The sequence below is a fragment of the Monodon monoceros genome, unplaced genomic scaffold (assembly GCF_005190385.1).
Source record: "Monodon monoceros isolate NGI ecotype Baffin Bay Population unplaced genomic scaffold, NGI_Narwhal_1 Super_Scaffold_5, whole genome shotgun sequence".
NCBI lineage: Eukaryota > Metazoa > Chordata > Mammalia > Artiodactyla > Monodontidae > Monodon > Monodon monoceros.
In genome coordinates this window covers 47,258,165-47,279,369 of record NW_021703782.1, presented here as the reverse complement: position 1 = coordinate 47,279,369, position 21,205 = coordinate 47,258,165, and the positions used below count along the sequence as shown (strand labels likewise).

General features: G+C 34.7%; 1 protein-coding gene across 3 annotated transcripts in view; it reads left to right on the top strand.

Annotated features, from left to right (window-relative positions):
• The window catches only part of CNTLN (centlein), a 336,853-nt gene that overhangs the window by 214,426 nt on the left and 101,222 nt on the right, over positions 1–21,205 (top strand). For all 3 annotated transcript variants that reach the window (XM_029202570.1, XM_029202569.1, XM_029202571.1), the window contains exons 14-15: positions 11,079–11,170; positions 17,580–18,121. In XM_029202570.1, the coding sequence (XP_029058403.1) occupies positions 11,079–11,170; positions 17,580–18,121 (634 nt within the window). The remainder of the gene's footprint in view (positions 1–11,078; positions 11,171–17,579; positions 18,122–21,205) is intronic.

Below are 21,205 nucleotides of genomic sequence, written 5' to 3'. Positions count from 1 at the left end.
ATAATTTATACTTAATAATTTGTATGTAATATTTAAATTTTTATATATCACTCATCAAGAAGTTGTCCCAATTACTTTGTTGTTCCAGTTGCTCTTATTTAGTTTACTAGTGAACTTGTCAAGGCCAGTATTTGAATCCTTCTATTTTACACTATTGATTTATATCATATTTTATGCTACTCCTTCATTGAGTTCTTTTTTTCCCCATAGATCAAGGCAATGATCATTAATGACTACTAAGACCATTGGGTGAAAAGCTGATGGGGCCTTTTTTTAATTATTCTTTTTTCTTTTTACCTTTTGACTCCCTTCACCCATTTCTTTTATCACCTCTGGCCACTACCAATCTGTTCTCTGTATTTCTGAGCTTTTTTCTTTGTTTCTTTGTTTGTTTAGATTCCACATATGAAAGGCATCATATGGTATTTGTTTTTCTCTCTCTGACTTATTTCATTTATCATAATGTCTGTGAGGCCCATCCATGTTGTCACAAATGGCAAGATGTCATTTTTTATGGCTGAATAATATCCATTGTGTATATGTATATATGTATCACAATTTCTTTATCCTATCATCCATCAATTGACACCTAGGTTATTTCCATATCTTGGCTACTGTAAATAATGCTGCAGTGAACATTGGGGTGCATATATCTTTTCACGTTAGTGTTTTAATTTTCTTTGGATAAATACCCAGAAATTGCTGGATCATATGGTAGTTCTATTTTTATCTTTTTGAGGAACCTCCATATTGTTTTACAAAGTGGATGCACCCATTTACATTCCCACCGATAGTGCACAAGGGTTCTCTTTTCTCTGCATTCTCACCAAGATTTGTTACTTCTTGTCTTTTTGACAACAGCCATTCTAAAAGGTATGAGATGATATCTCAGTGTGGTTTTGATTTGTAGTTCCCTCATGATTAATGATGTTGAGCATCTTTTCACATATCTGTTAGCCATCTGTACAGGCATATCTAGGAGATTCTGCGGAGTTTTTTTCCAGACCACCACAATAAAGCGAATATTGCTATAAAGTGAGTCACGTGATTTTATTGGTTTCCCAGAGCACATAAAAATTATATTTACACTATATCGTAGTTTGTTAAGTGTGCAATAGCATTATGTCTAAAAAATGAATGTACCTACCTTAATTAAAAAATACTTCATTGCTAAAAAATGCTAACCATCATCTGAGTTTTCAGTGGGTCATAGTCTTTTTTGCTGGAGGAGGGTTTGAAATATTAGGAGAATTACCAAAATGTGACACAGAGACACAAAATGACCAAATGCTGTTGGAAATGGCACCAATAGACTTGGTTGACAGAGGGTTGCCACAAACATTCAATTAGTAGAAAAACACAATATCTGCAAAGAACAGTAAAGCAAAGCACAATAAAACAAGTTAGACCTGTATGTCTTCTTTGGAAAAATGTCCATTTAGATCTTCTGCCCACTTTTAAATTGAATTGTTTGTTTTTTTGTTATTGCATTATATGAGTTTTTAAAATACATTTGGATATTGGCCCATTATCAGATATATGATTTGCAAATAGTTTCTCCCATTCAGCAGGTTGCTTTTTTATTTTGTTTATGGTCTCCTTTGCTGTGCAGAAGATGTTTAGTATGATGTAGTCCAACTTATTCATTTTTACTATTGTTGCTTTTGCTTTTGATGTCAGATTCAAAAAATCATCCCCAAGATCTAGGTCAAGGAGCTTACTGCCTCTGTTTTCTTCTGGGAATTTTAGGGTTTCAGATCTTATGTTCAAGCCTTTAATACATTTTGAGTGAATTTTTGTATATGGTATAAGATAGTAGTCCAGTTTCATTCTTTTGCTTGTGGCTGTCCAGTTTTCCCAACACCATTTAATGAAGAGACTGTCCTTTCCCTATTGTATATTCTTGCCTCCTTTGTTGTAAATTAATTGACCATATAAGCTTGTTTTTATATCTGGTCTCTATTCTGTTCCATTGATGTATGCGCCTATTTTATGCCAGTACCATACTGTTTTAAATATTAGCTTTGTAATATAGTTTGAAATCAGGGCGTACGTGATGCCTCCAACTTTTCTTCTTTCTCACATTGCTTTGACTATTTGGGGTACTTTGTGGTTCCATCAGATTTTAGGGTTATTTGAATTTGTTTTTTCTTTTGAAAAATGCCATTGGAATTTTAATAAGGATTGCACTGAATCTGTAGTTTGCTTTGGGTTGTATAGACATTTTAACAATATTGGTTCTTTCAATCAATGAGCATGAAATATCTTTCCATTTATGTTTGTCTTCTTCAGTTTCTTTCATTAATGTCTTTTAGTTTTCAATACACAGGTCTTTCACCTCCTTGGTTAAATTTATTCCTAGGGATTGTTTTCTTAATTTTTCTCTGATAGTTCATTGTGAGTATAAAGAAATAGAACAGCTTTTTGTATATCGATTTTGTATCCTGCAAATTTACTGAATTTGTTAGTTCTTACAGTTATTAGCAGTTCTGACAGTTTTTGATGGAGTCATTAGGGTTTTCTGTATCATGTCATCTGCAAATAGTGACAGTTTTAGTTCTTCCTTTCCAGTTGGATGCCTTTTATTTATTTTTCTTGCTTAAGTGGCTGGCTAGGACTTCCAATACTATGTTGAATAAAAGTGGTGAGAATGGGCATTTTATCTTGTTCCTGATCTTAGAGGAAAAGCTTCTAGCTTTTCACCATTGAGTATGATATTAGCTGTGGGCTTGTCATATATGGCCCTCATTATGTAGAGATAGATTCCCTCTGTACCCAGTTTGTTGAGGGTTTTAACCATGAAAGGATGTTGAATATAGTCAAAAGATATTCCTACATCTGTTGAGATGATCATATGATTTTTATCCTTCTTTTTGTAATGTGGTGTATCACATTGACTGATTTACAGATGTTAACCCATCCTTGCATCGCTGGAATAAATCCCACTTGATCTTAGTGTATGGTCCTTGTAGTGTATTGTTGAATTTTGTTTACTGATATTTTTTTGAGGACATTATATCTATATTCATCAGGGATATTGGCCTATAATTTTCTTTTCTTGTGGTGTACTTTTCTGGTGTTGGTATCAGGATAATACTGGCCTTGTGAATTGAGCTTGGAAAAGCTCCCTCCTCTTATATATTTTGGAAGAGTTTGAGAAGAATTGGTATTAATTCTTCTTTAAATATTTGGCAGAATTCATTAATGAAGCCGTCTGGATCTGATTTTTGTTTGCTGGGAGGTTTTTGATTACTGATTCAATCTCCTTATCAGTTATAAATCTATTCAGAGCTGGTTCTTTAAAAAGATAAATAATTTTGACAAGCCTTTAGCTATACTTACCAAGAAAAAAAGAGAGAGAACTCAAATAAAATTTAAAAAATGAAACAGGAGATGTTACACCTGATACCACAGAAATACAAAGAATCATAGGAAAATACTTTTAACAAATATATTCCAACAAATTCCACAACCTAGAAGAAATGGATAAATTCCTAGAAACATACCACCTACCAAGACTGTATCATGATGGAATAGAAAATCTGAACAGAACAATTACTGTATGTCTGTCTGTTTCTCCCATTAGGTCTCTTAATATTTGCTTTCTGCTCCTATGTTGGGTGTGTGAATATTTACAAATGTTACATCCTCTTGTTGGAGTGACCTCTTCATCGTTATATAATACCCATCTTTGTCTCTTCTGACAGTCTTGTCTTAAAGCCTATTTTGCCTGATGTAAGTGTAGCTACTCCAGCTTTCTTCCGGTCTCCATTTGCATGGAATATCTTTTTCAATCCTTTTGTGTTCAGTCTGTGTGTGTCTTTAAATCTAAAATGCGTCTTTTGTAGGCAGTATATAGATGGGTCTTGGTTTTTTATTCATCCAGCTACTCTGTGTCTTTTGTTTGGAGAATTTCGTGCATTTACAGGTAAAATAATTGTTGACAAGTATATACATATTGCTTTTTTGTTCATTGTTTACTGGCTGTTTTTGTAGTTCTACCCGCTTCCTTTATTCTTCTCCTACTCTCTTCCTTTTTGTTTTGATGACATTCTTTAGTGGTATAAATATACTTATATTCCTGTCTATCTTTTTTTTTTTTTTTTGCGGTACGCTGGCCTCTCACTGTTGTGGCCTCTCCCGTTGCAGAGCACAGGCTCCGGATACGCAGGCTCAGCGGCCATAGCTCACGGGCCTAGCTGCTCCACGGCATGTGGGATCCTCCCGGACCGGGGCACGAACCCTTGTCCCCTGCATTGGCAGGCGGACTCTCAACCACTGCGCCACCAGGGAAGCCCCCTGTCTGTTTATCTTTTATGTGTTTTTTGTAGGTTTTTGCTTTGTGGTTACTAGGAGACTTACATATAACATCTTATAACTGTGACGTAAATTGACAGAAACTTAAGTTTTTTAAAAAATTTTATTTTATATTGGAATATAGTTGATTTATAACGTTGTGTTAGTTTCGGGTGTACAGCAAAGCGATTCAGTTATACATATACATATATCCATTTTTTTTCAGATTCTTTTCCCATATAGGTTATTACATAATATTGAGTAGAGTTCCTTGTGCTATAACACTAGGTCCTTGTTGATTATCTGTTTTATATATAGTACTGTGTAAATGTTAATCTCAAACTCCTAATTTATCACCCCCCACCTTTTCCCTTTGGTAACCATAAGTTTGTTTTTGAAGTCTGTGACTCTGTTTCTGTTACGTAAATAAGTTCATTAGTATGATTTTTTTACATTCCACATATAAGTGATATGATATTTGTCTTTCTCTGTCTGACTTACTTTACTTAATATGATAATCTCTAGGTCCATCCATGTTGCTGCAAATGGCATTACTTCATTCTTTTTTTATGGCCGAGTAATATTCCACTGTATTTATGTACCACATCTTGTTTGTCCATTCCTCTGTCGATGGACATTTAGGTTGCTTCCATGTCTTGGCTATTGTACATAGGCTGCAGTGAACATTGGGGTGCATGTTCTTTTTTTTTCTGGTTTATCCCACTTTAAATAATATTAAGATTAATTAGGAACTTCAGGTGGTTTCAGCCTAATCCCTCTATTATTAAATTCCCAATCAATGTTTCATTTACTGGTTTTAGCGTCCATTGGTTATTGTTATCAAAATTCATTATTTCATTTGGGGTTGCAACACAGCAATTTTCTGATTTTAGCATTTTTTGTGCACTTTTTATCTGTAATTCTATGAAGAAGAATATGGATAACTATTTGGTTATCCTGAAATACAGTTTGTAGAGGAAAGGCAAGAAAAATCTTGATTACACCTCTTTACCAATTTTCATTTGGTGACCTAGCATCCTTCAAAGGTGATCAATGAGTTGGTGGCTTTTGTTAGTGTTAGAAACTCAGAACTTCTGTTGATATATTTAAAGATTTTTTAATCCATTGAAGGCATTATTCTTTTTGATATTCAGATTGTTTCATCTTAGGTCAGTGGGAGCCTTCATAGTATATTTTGTGTATTTTTATTTATTCTGGTTTATTCTTTTTGTAAAGTTTTTATTGGAGTATAGTTGATTTACAATGTTGTGTTTCAAGTGTACAGCAAAGTGAATCATTTATACGTATACATATATCCACTCTTTTTTAGATTCTTTTCCCATATAGGCCATTACAGCGTATTGAGTAGAGTTCCCTGTGCTATACAGTAGGTCCTTACTAGTTATCTATTTCAGATATAGTAGCGTGTATATGTCAATTCCAATCTCCCAATTTATCCTTCCCCCACCTTTCCCCCCAGAACCATAAGATTGTTTTCTACATATGTGACTCTATTTCTGTTTTGTAAAGAAGTCCATTTGTGTCTTTTTTTTTAGATTCCACATATAAGTGATATCATATATTATTTGTCTTTCTCTGTCTGACTTCATAAAGTATGACAGTCTCTATGTTGCTGCAAATGGCGTTATTTCGTTCTTTTTATGGCTGAGTAATATTCCGTTGTATATATGTACCACATCTTCTTTATTCACTCGTCTGTTGATGGACATTTAGGTTGCTTCTGTGTCCTGGCTATTGTTAATAGTGCTGCAGTGAACATTGGGGTGCATGTATCTTTTCGAATTATGGTTTTCTCTGGATATATGCTCCGGAGTGGGATTGCTGGATCATATGGCAGTTCTACTTTTGGTTTTTTAAGGAAACTCCATACTGTTCTCCATAGTGGTTGTACCAATTTGCATTTCCACCAGCAGTGTAGGAGGGTTCCCTTTTCTCCACACCCTCTCCAGCATTTATTGTTTGTAGACTTTTTGATGATGGCCATTCTGACCAGTGTGAGGTGATACCTCATTGTAGTTTTGATTTGCATTTCTCTAATAATTAGTGATGTTGAGCATCTTTTCATGTGCTTTTTTGGCCATGTGTATGTTTTCTTTGGAGAAGTGTCTATTTAGGTCTTCTGCCCATTTTTGGATTGGGTTGTTTTTTTGATATTGAGTTGTATGATCTGTTTTTATATTTTAGAGATTAATCCCTTGTTGGTCGCTTCATTTGCAAATATTTTCTCCCATTCTGTGGGTTGTCTTTTCATTTTGTTTATGGTTTCCTTTGCTGTGAAAAAGCTTTTAGGTTTAATTATGTCCCATTTGTTTATTTCTGGTTTTATTTTCATTATTCTAGGAGGTAGATCTGAAAAGATATTGCTGTGATTTATGTAACAGTGTGTTCTGCCTATGTTTTCCTCAAAGAGTTTTAAGTATTCAGTCTTAAATTTAAGTCTTTTATCCATTTTGAGTTTATTTTTGTGTATTATGGTGTTAGAGAATGTCCTAATTTCATTCTTTTACATGTAGCTGTACAGTTTTCCCAGCACCACTTAGTGAAGAGACTGTTTTTTCTCCATTGTATATTCTTGCCTTCTTTGTTGTAGATTACTTGACCAAAGGTGCATGGGTTTATTTCTGGGCTTTCTATCTGGTTCCATTGATCTATGTTTCTGTTTTTGTGCCAGAACCATACTGTTTAGATGGCTGTAGCTTTGTAGTATAGTCTGAGGTCAGGGAGCTTGATTCCTCTAGCTCTGTTTTTCTTTCTCAGGATGGCTTTGGCTATCTGGGGTCTTTTGTGTTTCCATACAAATTTAAAATATTTTGTTCTAGTTCTGTGAAAAGTGCCATTGATAATTTGATAGGGATGGCATTGAATCTATAGATTGCCTTGGGTAGTATAGTCATTTTGATGATGTTGATTCTTCCAATCCAAGAACATGGTATATCTTTACATCTGTTTGTGTCATCTTTGATTTATTTCATCAGTGTTTTATAGTTTTCTGAGTACAAGTCTTTTGCCTTCTTAGGTAATTTTATTCCTAGGTATTTTATTCTTTTTGATGTGATGGTAAAAGGGATTGTTTCCTTAATTCTTCTCTCTGATCTTTCATTATTAGTGTATAGAAATGCAAGAGATTTCTGTGTATTAATTTTGCACCCTGCAACTTTTGTTGGTGTCTCTAACAACATTTTTATATTCAGCTTGTGTTAAGTAGAAGTGAAATATAAAGGAAAATAGATTTATGGGGAACCTTGTGCAAAGAGGCTTGTTATGAATACCAGAAGATAATCCTCTCACCTCTATCACTTATGAAATTCCAAGGACTTTAGAAGCTTTGTGTGGGGAGCCAGGGAGAAAGACCAAATATATATTTCTTACTGTATGTTATGGCAAGTGCCCTCTAAAGTAATATATTCACTTTTCCTAAAAGTGAAGAAAAAATAGTAATATTGATGCCAAAAACTCGGCCTCTGTGCCCTGGTGCCCAGTTGAATCTCAGAGACAGAGTTTTGGGTGAAGTAGGAAAGAATAGCTCTATTGCTTTGCCAGGCAAAGGGGGGACACAGTGGGCTCCTGCCCTTGAAAACTGTGTGTCCCAACCTGGGAGGATTTGGTGAGGAGTTTTACAGCAATAGTTGAGGGGTGAGTTTGCCGATAAGATTAGGGTGTGTGCAGGGCCTGCACTCTTTTAATCTGGTCTCAGGCCATCTCTTGATGAGCTTCTATGGTTCCTTTAATCTGGCCTCAGCTGGTCTTCTCTGGAAGGAAGAATGCTAACATCTTCCGTTTGTTGGGGATTTTAGTTCTGTAAAGAGCTCAAAGGTACTGTTGTGTGTATCCCTTGAGGTGAAACCAGGACCTGCCCCAAGGCTGCACTATTGTTTCTTGGCTGCTCCTGCCTTGTCTCTGCAGCCCCTCCCTTCCATGATTAGCAACTGTTTGAATCTGCCCTTTGGGACTCAGGAAAGGTCATGGAGGCTGGAGTCTGTTCTCTACAAACAAGGAACGGGGGACACAGAAAGACTTTCATACCCAGGAGCCTCCACAGGGTCCTGCTCGGTTTCAGTATTTTTTAGGAAATTGCCAATACACAAGATACCTATTCTCCTTTCTTTATATCCCAAGTTGATACAATCACAAACAGACCTTTAAGATAGTGTAGGAAGCATCATATTAAGATGAGTAAAAATATAATTGTAGGGGAGGAATAAGAATTTTCCTTCTACCCTTATTAGCTGAAACCCCTTTAATAAAAGACAGATTAGCAAGAGGAAACCAGAAATTTATTAATGTTTATACCTCATGGTATACACATGGAAGAAACCCAGGGAAGAGTGAGTACTCAAAGAGGTGGCTTTAGAATTCAGGATTACATACTGTCTTAATAGGGAGAGAGGAGGAGGGATGTAGGCCTCTTAGGGGAGAGTAAATGATTTTAGAAAAGATGAATGGGCCCATAGAAGACTAGCTGAGAGGAATGATAGTTTGTAGTAAAGCTTGTCTGGGTATAGTGTGGACTTCTAGTTTCCTCTCCTGTGATAAGAGTTAATCTTCTCTGGTTGATGAAACTTTAGGGGAGTGGGTAATAACACTCAAGTTCCTTCTGGAGGGTCTTCTGGCAGATAAGGGGAGTTCAGAGAAAGCCTCTACCTGCATTTGCAGCTTTTGAAGTTCCTACTGCTGAAAATAATCAATATACCAAAGTGGCATATATTAGGCTGGCATATTCTGCAATCCCTTATAATGATAACAGATTTTTAATATTAATTTGTTAAAATAGCTAAAAGAGAATCTAAAAGAAGGAGAAAAAGTTGCAGAAGGACTTACATTAATTTATAATGTAATCCAGGAGAATTAAGGGGACCAAAAAAGCATAGGCGATAGAGAAAAATGTTTAAACAACTATGAGTAAGCAAAGTTAAAAGTTAAAAAGAAAAAGTGGGGAGAGAAGAAACTCCTGAGAAAGAATATAAATCAGAATGAATTTGTATAGTGGTAAAAATAAAAGTAAAGCATTTAAATCCACAGTTTTTAAAATAAATTTCCAGTAAGGAGAAGCATATTCTCACACATCCACCAAAGGACAAAAATAGAACTGTATATTTCTAACTAGGTCCTCTTGGTTCACTTCCCAAATCCTGAGATCCTTGAAGGGGAAGGGAATCAAGTGGCAGAGAGTTGGGTCTTTGTTCCTCTCCACGGCCTGGGCCTAGCTGCCATGTATTCTTTGTAAAACCTGTGAAGGTGAGAAACAAAGTTTTCAACAGAAAACCACAAGTGAACATGGTCTTCCAGTCCACCAGGGAATCTTGCACACACCTAGGAGCACAAAAGCAGCAATCAAATTCATTTTTAAATCAGTCTTCAACATTTATATTGTTGGAATTATTCAGCTACTTTTAGCACTGTACAGTCTTTGAATATAGAACTATTTTCTTATTTTTAAGTGTAAATATTTTACTTAGAACTATAGCAGATATTTAAATGACTAGAACAGATGAATTGTATTTGCATATTATTTCTATATTGCTGAAAGAGTTTTGTAAATGAATTCAGCACCATGGAGTTAAGGGACTAGAAAAAGAAACTCGGGAACCAACAGATTATCATCAAGATAAAGGTACATATTCCCCGGGTGGCAAATTCTACCTATTCTAGCTTTTATTATCCTTAGGATAGTGTTCTATTTATTTCAGGAGTACAGAAGTTTTAATTGGATATGTCATGTTTCAAAGACAAAAGAAATGCCTAATTCACTCTAACAAACTTGTTAGTCACTGTTTATACCAAGAGGATTTCTACTCTACAGAGAGTAATATTGTTTTCTTTTTTCTTTGTTGATAAATCAAAGTTTCATACTGACCTACAGCAGCCAAGCATACTTTAAAGCAAAATCATCTCAGACGAACACAGATATGTATCCTTTTAGCTTTATGCATTGTTTTTGCCCCCTTTTTGATTCTTTGAGAAATGTGTATTTCAAAAATAATTCAGTAAGAAAATGTTAAATTTGTCACCATAATTTATCTTCTAAGAAAAAAATATTTATAGGTTTTAATGTATTTCAATTCTAATAATATTAACTGAAGTTTTATGATTTTTTTTCCTTTAATGTTGTTATGTTGCTTATACAGTTTTGCTTGTTCAAAGGGGTTTTATTAGTCAAATGCCTGGGTAGTGTAGGAATGATTTGTAGGAACAACTTTACCCATTACCTGGGTTTCTATTTGTTATAAAGTCACTTTTTATGGAAATGTGATTTTTATGCTTTACTCTGCCCAGTGCATGATCTTTTACTTTAAAGAAAGGTGGTGGTAGGGGGTGTTACAGTTTCAGTCTACCCTAATTCTGTTACTGTTTGCTTTGTTCAGCAATCACTCTGATCCTCCTGGCAGGGAACAAGATCCAGAGAACAAAACTAGTAGTGACTGTGTAGATAAAAAGGCAGTGAATTCTGCTTTTAAGGCAAAGGGGAATGGTCTACAAAAGAATGAAAATGGGAATAAAAATACAGCATTGTTAACCTGCAGATCTGTTATACCTTTGAAAATCTTACGCTGCAAAAAAAGAAAGGGACACTATAAAGATACATAATTGTGAGACTGAAAATCTTGAAAAAGGTCACCATTCAGTTACTGGCCAAATACTTGACAATAAAATAGACTACGTTATTCATAGTTGAGAAACCATACACCCCTTTTTCTTAAAATGACAGAACAGTGTTTCAGGATCATATGAGGTACCATAATATATTATTTATTCTCTGCCAGAAGAACTCTTTAGATACGGTGAAGATGATGGGGTCAAGAAGAGTACTCCAGAGAAGAACTGGAAAGAAATGTCGGAGCAGACATTGCAGAAGGTAGTCTAATCTTTACGATATTGAACTGAGCAAGTTAAATCTGAATTTTAACATAAAGGATTATATTTTAAAACGAGGCCTCATGAACTTAAACCTTGTGTGAATCCTTAATTTAAATTCAAAATCATTGGCTTACAAAAATGGGGTTAAAAAATCAGTGTTAGTGAAGTAAATGTGGAAACACTCATGCTTGTGTTGACATAGGTTTAAAATATTTTCAAAGATAAAAAGAATGATAACAATAGAAAGTATAAAAATTTACCCTCTATGTGTTTATTAGGTATAACTTAAGTATTTTACTTTCTCTGTTACATTTCAAAACGCATACAGATGTACAATATTTGAACTAAAAAAAAAGCATAGTTTTAGCTTTATGCAGTAAAATGGTAATATATTTATAATTTTAATTTTAAACTTGAAAATTATACATGTCTCATCTCATTTTAGATAAAAATTTATGCCCATATGATTTGGTATAGCTCTCCCTGTTTTAATAGAACCACTCTGTATAAACCCTATACTCACTTTACAACATGGCTGTCTTTAATAGTAAAATGTTGTTTAAAAATCTTAACATTTATCTTTACAACTTTGTACTTAATTTACATTTTTGTATATAAATAACATTGTCATCAATTTCAGTTAAGTGGGCTTGGTTTTATTTTAATACTTTTTGTTATTGTTATAAAGGAAATATTCTTAGAAAAAGCTGGAAGTTTACAGATATATAGACAAAAATATTAATATAGCTACCTACATTTTATATGTCTGTGAATTGATTCGTAGGAAATCTAGTGATATACAGCAGATGATATGATTCCTTATACTCCTAACACTTGCCATATGCTCAGGTAACACAGGCCGTCATCTCATTATTACTGAATGAACATATCAGTTTCATATTATAACGTAAAGAACAAGAAATGCTCATGTTCATTTATCTTAAGATAAAATAAGTAATTGAAATAATGTATGTACTGCCAGCTAGAACGTGATACAGTTTATAACAATTTATCTTTTTTGTTTCAGAACAATATTCTTTTTTGCCAGGTTTTGTATAATTTTTATTTCTGTGGGTATATTGTACTACACTACTACTTACTACGTTAGGGTAGAAACCTAGAGAAGTTTATTATTTCATTCCAACTGCCATAAATGATGTGGAGGAGGAAAGGAATTTTTCCTCTATTCTTTTAGGTTCTCAGATGAGATATCCCCGGTAATAAAAAGACAGATTAACAGGAAAAAACAAACAGAAGTTTAACAACAGGCATACCTCCTGTATACATAGGAGATGCCCAGGAAAACTGAAGTAACACCCTGAAATGGTCCAAGCCGTCACCTTATACACCTTCCTCAGCTACAGACAAGAAAAGATGTCGGGGCTGGGCAGTCAGTTACTACTCAGTTTTCAGAGCCTCTCCTTGTGTCTGCCGTTTCTTAAAAACAACCAGCTCAAGATAAGACATATGTCAAAGAGACATTTTGGGGTGGCAAAATTCTGCTCCCTTTCATTGACTACTACCATAGTAGATCCAGAAAGCCATTTTAAGTCTTAAAAGCCAACAGAAATTGTTTTCATTGGACCATGTGTCAAATTAGTGTACTAATTTGTCACTGTTTTTTTAAATATTAACCTAATGCAATTGTATGAGTCATGATTTAACCCCTTTAGTTGAGTTCCCTTATTTTAGAAGGATATATATGAAATTCATTCAAAATGGGTTTAAAAGACAGTAAAAACATGAAAACAATATTTGTATAATACATAGTAGAAATGAAACATGTAAGTAGATCCTTTTTAAAATAATGCCTTAACATTTCACTCTGTTAAGGGATAAGTTGTGTCCCCCACCCAAATTCTTACGTCAAAGTCCTAATCCCCTGTATCTCAGAATGTGACTATATTTGAAGATGGAGGTCTTTAAAATTTTAATTAAGTTAAAATGAGGTTATTAGGGTTGAAGCCACCCAGTCTGTGTACTTTGTTATGGCAGCTCTAACGAAGTAATACACAAACTTTAAAAAGTCAGGTGTTTTATTTCAGTTTTGAAAGGAGCCATCTTTTTGGTAAATTAAATGCTCAGTACTGGACTCGAGATGATCTAATACCACACAAACCAAATGCCTTTAACACTTCCTCAGACTTTCATTTTCAAATATATATTGAAATTTTCCTTTCTGTTTTTGGAAAGGTGAAATCAGTTTGACAATTTTTTGAGAGTATACCTTGAATAACACTTTAATATGTGCTATGGACTTTCCCTTATCAAATTCTTTAGAAGTAGTATCTCTCTTGTCCTCCATTTTAAACTTAAATGCAAATAATTTTGACTAGTTCTTATGTTTAAACATAGATTCACATTAGGCAGTTAACAGACTTTAAATATTTTAAACATAACAGACCTTAAAAAGGTACTCTTCCACTGGTATCTAAAATTTTCATGAGTTGTACCCAATCTTAAAATAAAAAAAATAATGCCAATTTCCAAAACTGAAATCTCAAATTTAAGATGTTTGTTACATTTCTTCATTATGTTATATTTTAATCAAAAGTATAAAGTTGAGGGGCTTCCCTCGTGGTGCAGTGGTTGGGAATCCGCCTGCCGATGCAGGGGACGCGGGTTCGTGCCCCGGTCCGGGAGGATCCCACATGCTGCGAAGTGGCTGGGCCCGTGAGCCATGGCCGCTGAGCCTGCGCGCCCGGAGCCTGTGCTCCGCAACGGAAGAGGCCACAACAGTGAGAGGCCCGTGTACCGCAAAAAAAAAAAAAAAAAAGTGTAAAGTTGATTTAATAGATAATTCAGCAATATTTAGTGCAAGTAATTATATTTTAGCTCAAGTAATATTATTAACTAGCTGTTATGATTAACAGTAACAGAGGCAATAATGATAATGATGATGATGATGATGATGATAATGAACCGTCTAGAACTTACCATCTACTGAGAATTGTGGTATATGATCATATTTAATGCTTGTAACCTGCAAAATAGCTGTTACTATTCCCATTTCACAGATGAGGAAACTAAAGGTAAAATAGGTTAAATATTTTACCAGGTAAAGCAATCAGAGCTAGAAGTGAGATCCAGACCAGGCTCAAAATTCAATTTCTCCTAGATTGCACTGCTTCTTACTAATATTTTTATATCACCACTGTCAAAATCATTTTTTAAAGGTATAATTGTTTATTTTCATAAAATAATTTTTAAAAATACAGTCTCTTCTATTCACTCCACCCTGGAATCTAACATGCTAAAATATTTTAAAGTATATTTATGAAAACTATGCTGTTTGGGGCAGTGATTAAAAACCGCTGAGAGAAACCAAAGAGAAAAAGGTGGTATTCTTTTTCTGCTTGTAGTATTTTTTAGTAAATGGAGACTATAATTTCGTGATAGAGTGATTTGGAAAAAGTAAAAATGTTCATGTATTCCTGAACACTGTATTTTCTGTCACATTATCCAGCTCTCCAATAAAGTATTTGCATTGAGAAAGAACAACAGAATTTGTTTCACAGAAATATACAGAGGTCTACAATATTCTGGTAGAAACTCATATACCTCTATTTCAGGTCAAGAGTAAGCCCTACAAAGACATAAGTCCAACAGTAGGGAGTATATCATACTATGGAAAAAACTGATTAAAATTAGCTGAGATTCTTCATATTGTGTTGGGAAATATCCATGTCCCAGGGCAGCATAACCAATTGGTAAATGACTGTTGAATTAAATGAAGGGGGTTGAACTCACAAGAAGACTAAGGGTGCAGAAGGATCAGAGAGGACTGAAACTCACATTAGGAAACAACTTAGATCTTCACCATCATGAGTCAAGTCCAGTAAACTGGAAAGTGTTAAGAGTATGCATAAGTTTTTTGTGTATTTCTCGAATATTATTTTAAATCATTGGTTGTCAATGTATCAATAATGTTTTCTCCTTTGAAGAATTTGTTTTAAGGTAAGTATGAGTCCATATAGTTTTTCAATTGTTGTATTTTTTTGTCACATTATCCAGCTCTCCAATAAAGTATTTGCATTGAGAGGGATCAATAGACTTTGTTTCCCAGAAATATACAGAGGTCTACAAGTAGTCTGGTGCAAACTCATATACATCTACTCCAGGTCAAGAGTAAGCCCTGTCAAGACCTATAAAAGTTTCTTGCTTGACTCTTTCTTTCTTGACCTAGTTCTTTGTTCATTTTCCACATATATCTGGGAAAGTCTTCTTCCCCATATGGTTTGTGGAATAGTGGGATAGGCACAAAATCCTGAACTTGAATCCCAGTTTAACCAGGAAATGTTTACGTCTGTGTGTTAAGTTTTCAGAGCTTCCATTTCCTCTTCTGGGAAGATAATTATCAGTTCTACTTACCTCACCTGTTTTTGAGATTATCAGAAGAGATTGTGTTTATTAAAAATTTTTATAAATGGTAAAATGTACTATAAAGGAACAAAATTTGCCACTCCAAAAGTCTCTTTGGCATATGGATTATTTTGAGTCAAAAACAATCAGGGCCCAAAAGACTCAGGAATAAACTTTGACCTTCCACCTGACTGCCTAAGAGAATGAAGATAGAGGACCTATTCCAGGAAGGGAACTATCACCATAGATAACTGTAGTATAAACTAGGTGTGTGTTGTCAGGGAAGAATCTAGCAAATTGTCTGTTAAAATTTCTCTCTGTGTCCTGTTGTCTCTGCATGGTTCAGCAAACATTTGTTTACCACGAATTTGCTTTTCCATCTCCTTGTTAATTGCCTTCCTCCTAAACCACTAGCACCAACATCCTCTTTTCTCTTTAGCTGAAAATGGTATTTAAGGCGAGGAGGGTTTTGGCCATTTCATTGAGTTACTGTGTTTTCCTGGGTCTCTCCCATGTACACATGTTATAAAACCTTTGATTTTCTCCTGTTAATCTGTCTCATGTCAATTTAATTCTTAGACCAGCCATAAGAACACAGAAGGGTAGAGAGAAATGTCTTCCTCCGCAACAGTGCTTTACAAACAGTGTTGAATATTTTTCAAGATTTAAGTTGAAATCAACTCCTCCTTGAAATTTTTGTACTCATGGCTTAGAATCAATTGCTCTTTCCTTTATGTCCAGACTTATGGCACTTAGATTCTATCCTTTATTAGCTTTATTTGTGCAATTGTCTTTGTTTCTGAATAGTTTTTGAAATTAATTGAGTTCAAGAATTATATATTATTTGTGTGTCCTACAACATGAACACTGTTTAATGAAATAAATGTAAAAAAATTAATTCATATGAAACCTTGAAATAATTATTTTAACATTGTTAGATTTCCTTTTTTGGTAAAAAGTTCCTGTATTGTATAAACTAAGGACCTCACAACTATTAAAATTATATTTTTATAATTTAGGAAAAAGCAGCCTCAATAGATCATTTTGTATTTAGGTCATCTGTTTTTCATATGATAGTTAAATATTGAAGGCTAATTTTATTTTAATAATAAAGTTTCCCTATGTACTGTTTTCAGACTTTTTGTATAAATTGTTTTTCTCTGAAAGTATTCTTTTTCACGAGTAGTAAAATGAGGGGGAGCAAAATATATCACCCCAAAATATGTCTCTTTTGCATATTGATTATTTTAGGCTGATTATTTTTAAGAAACTACAGACATAGGAAAAGCTCTGAAAACTGAGTAGAAGTTATCCCTTTGTAAGAATCATTTACATTTATAAGGGAAATCTCCATTTGTAAGAGGGTATACCTTGCTGTACCAGGAAGATGAAGATGACCAAATCTCTAAAAGTGTAACCAGTGGAGAAGGCAAGGACCTAAATCTGCTTAACAGCCAGACCCTTGTTTACTGTGCTTTTCCTGGGAACCTCCTATAACTGACTCCCACCCACCAAAATCTTACGTAGTCTTTAGATGAAAATGGTATTTAAGGTGATGGCTTAGGCCATTTCGGGGAGTTACTCAGTTTTCCTGGGTATCTCCCAAGTATACAGGAGGTATACGTGATATTAAATTTTTGTTCTTCTCTTGTTAATCTGTCTTATATCAATTTCATTCTGAGACCAGCCAAAGAACCTAGAAGGGTAGAAGGAATTTTTTTTCCTTCCCAACAGTAGACTATAAAGCCAAAGCACTTACAGTCTCAGAGAACTCTGCAGAGCTTATTAGCATACTTAGTTCTGTGTCACATTGTGTAGAATTTTAACTTCTTTTACCATCTGTCCTTTATTCAACAGATGTATTATTGCATTTTAGAATGTATTTATGTACACCACCTTAGAATTATTTAGAAATTAAGTACTTTAGATTTATTTTGTCCTTGTGCTAAATGAAATTTTATTTTCATAAGTTAGAAATAACAATAAAAATACAGTACATTCTGGTTTTGGACTTTTAAAAGAATAAATTAAACTTTTCTGTTTAGGTCATTGAATTGGAAAATCGGCTAAAATCTTTTGAGAAAAGGTCAAGAAAATTAAAAGAAGGGAATAAAAAATTAATAAAAGAAAATGATTTCCTGAAATCCCTTGTAAAACAGCAGCAAGAAGACGCAAAGACCAGAGAAAAAGAGCTGGAACAACTGCAAAAGGGAAGTAAAGATGTAGAAAAAGACAAAGCTGAACTTCAAGTAAAACTCAGTGAGCTGGAGATAGAAGTCACTTCCCTAAGGAGACAAGTGGCAGAAGCTAATGAGTTGAGAAATGAAAATGAAGAGCTGATGAATTCAGTGGAGAAATTACAGCGTTCAGCAGACAAAGCTAAATCTGAGATGGCCACCACGGAAGTGAGATCTGGATCTAGACAATCTGATTTTAAGGCAACCACTACCAAGGTTAAATTTAAAGTGGCCAAGAAAAAGCGCGCCGTGGGTCGTTACCACACTGTTCTCAATCACTCCATCAAGGTCATGAGCAATGTGTTTGAGAACCTCAGCAAGGACGACTGGGAGGATGTGTGCGAAAGCAGGTAAGGCTCTCATTAACTCAGCTCAGTGGTGGGGACACTGTGCATATGTAAAGCACCAGCAAGTGGAGATTGAATTTCAACTACTGTCGATTTGGTATTCAGAAAAAATACTGTCAGATCCTTTGAAATATCTTGGGAGGTCTTGTTCTGAGCTTATTGACTGAAATTTGCATGCAAAATTAGCCACAACTGCATGAGTGTTTGAATAGGTGCCAGGAAACCCAAAAGAAGGCAATGCTTGATTTCTTCCAGTGATGCTATTTTCATGCAGTCATGAGGCTTGAAATTGACAGTTTGGCAGGTTGATTTAATTTGCTGGCCCTTTGCATATTCACCACTGACAGCTAAGGATTCCCAGGCAAGCCTACTAAGTCGGTTTAGTTATCTTGTGACATGGCAACCTGGGAGGAGAAACATTTTTTCCCCTTAATTTAGTTAGATAAATTTTGAATGACCCATTTCAGCTTGTTACCAGATGTCTACAAGCTGTTTAACATCCTTTAAATTAAGAACCATCTTCACTAATTATTTCATGTATGTATTATGCAAAGTCATTGTGCTAACTTTAATTGAAGGAGGTTAAAAATTAGTTCTTTAAAGTTAAAGCTCTACAGATTCCTAGTTTTAAGTTATCTAACCCCTAGTGAATAACAACAGGGGAATACTAAAAATCTATAATATTTCTTACCCTTACCCCTGGCTATACATTCATACATTGAAGCACATCAGTAAAACCACAAAGGCAAGTGGATAATAGAACACCTCTTTTTATACCTAGATAATACGGAAGTTTAATGTGGCCAGAATTGTTAACAGACACATGGAACAATTTTCCATAATTCTGTCTTGGTTTATGATGGCGCATATTTCCTTTTATTTTCCCAAGTTTTTTTTTTTTTTTTTTTTAAATCTGCAGTCATGATCTGTTTTAGATTTGGGATGTTTCTGGATAGTTTTCTTAGACATAGATCTGAAACATTTTAAAATGCAATTCTCAAACTTGTTTGCATATTAGAATCACCTGGGGATCACATAAAAATTCCAAAGCTCAGGCCACATCCCAGAACAATTAAATCATAACTTCTGGAGTGAGATACAAGCTTCAGTATGTTTTGAGGCTCTCCAGCTGATTCCAATATGCAGACAAGTTTGCGAACCACTGTTTTAAACGATCAGTGGTCATGCCTCTGGTCTTTAGACAGGTGAAAAACTCAAAAACAAATTTACGGAAGTAAGGAAGAAAGACCAAATCTGCGTTCCTGTTTCTTTGTTACCTCTTCTAAGGTTTTCTTCCCTGTTCTCAAAAGCAGTTAGAGATAAAATCCCACTTAGCTTAAAACCCACTAAGTGTTTATCTTTGTCTTCCAGGAAATTCTGGTTTCATCTACTAATTATATCTCAGCCAGTTGGTACTACCACACTCTTCATAATATAGTGGTACATATTTACTGGTGTATGTATGTCTGAATAAATATGTGAATGTTAAGGAGTACACTCAGTTTAATTTCATCTTCTTGGTGCATGTGCAGAAGGTCACGTATTTTGGGGGATGTATCACACAATATCTCTTAAAACATAGGATTGTCATTTAAGTTATTAGCAGTGAAACTCAGTTTTACACTGTGAGGATTAATTGTTACATTTCCTGCCTGACAGAATGGTCTCAGGAATCACTCAGCTGCAAAGAATTCTCAAGCAATTAGAAATCCCACAATGGAGCCTCAGGACTTCAGGACATTCTATTTCTTTTAACTTTACATAGTCTGAAATATAAGAAATTTACTTGGATACTGAGGAAAATAGAACTTGGCCCTTTATTTATTTGTATATAGAATATTATATAATTATTACCTTATGAATATTTATTTCCCATAGTTGAATAGTATTACAAGAGCATGATGTCAAAGAACAAAAATAATATGATTTAGTAACGAGCATGAAGACCTCTATTCATGGGAAAACATGCATGGATAAGGGGAGTCCAGTGCCTAACAAGCTGTGGAGCACTCTTTCAAGGGATTTGGGGCAGGAGGGAGTTTTATAGAGCATTATAAGAGGTAAAGCAGAAACAGGGCATGACTGCCTAGGAGGTCAGGGATTTTCTTGTAAAGCTAGCGGGTCCTATTTTCTAGGATAAGGTAGCTAGTTAAAGTTCGCAAACTAGCTACAGCTGAATTGGAGGATTGTGATATGTTAGCTTTCCTTGACAGTGATGAATTTCCCGTTAGTGCAGCTGACTTAGGTTCCAGTTTCTGACACAGGCCGGGCCGCTGGGGCACTCTGCATTTTGTGGGTCCCGATATATGAAGTATCTTTATCAATGCCCATTCACTGATAGGTAATAATCAGGAGGAGTTGTTAATACCTAGAAGAAGAAAGACAGAATTTCAGCAAAACATGTTTATCAAATCTGTGGATAACGTGACACTGAAAGGGCTGGAAAATACTTTACAAGATAGAATCAAAATCCCCAAAGATCTCAATAGACTGGGAAGATATAGTTATCCAAAAGACTACAGGGTCCTTTACTTGGCTATAAAATGTTAATTGTTCAACTATGCAATGGGAAAATATGGCACTTTGTAATAGTGAATGTAAAAGTATATTTTGTTAAATCCTGTAAGAGTCTCAGTACAATATGCATGCTGGAAAAGCTTATACAAATTTAGTCCACATCTACCAGGAGTACTACTAAGTACTTCTCATTGTACACTTGAAGTATGAAATTGAATTCTGGACATAATGCTCCATCAAAATAAGCTGGTGTACTTTTCAAGAGGGACCAGGATGGGAAAGCATCTCAAAAGCATTCATGTTAGGAGTACTTGAACAAGCTAGGGATGTTTTCCTTAGAGATGTTGCAAGCATCATATAACTATATCCAAATAGTTAGATCATCCATGTGGAAAAGGGATTGAACTTAAATTTCTGCTCAGCATCAACACCAGCACTTCTAATCTTCTTCCCTTTATTTTTTTTCTTTAACACAAACTATTAACATACGATGTGTTTTATATATATATATATATATATATATATATATATATATATATATATATATAACTTAGTCCTCTTCTTTGTCAC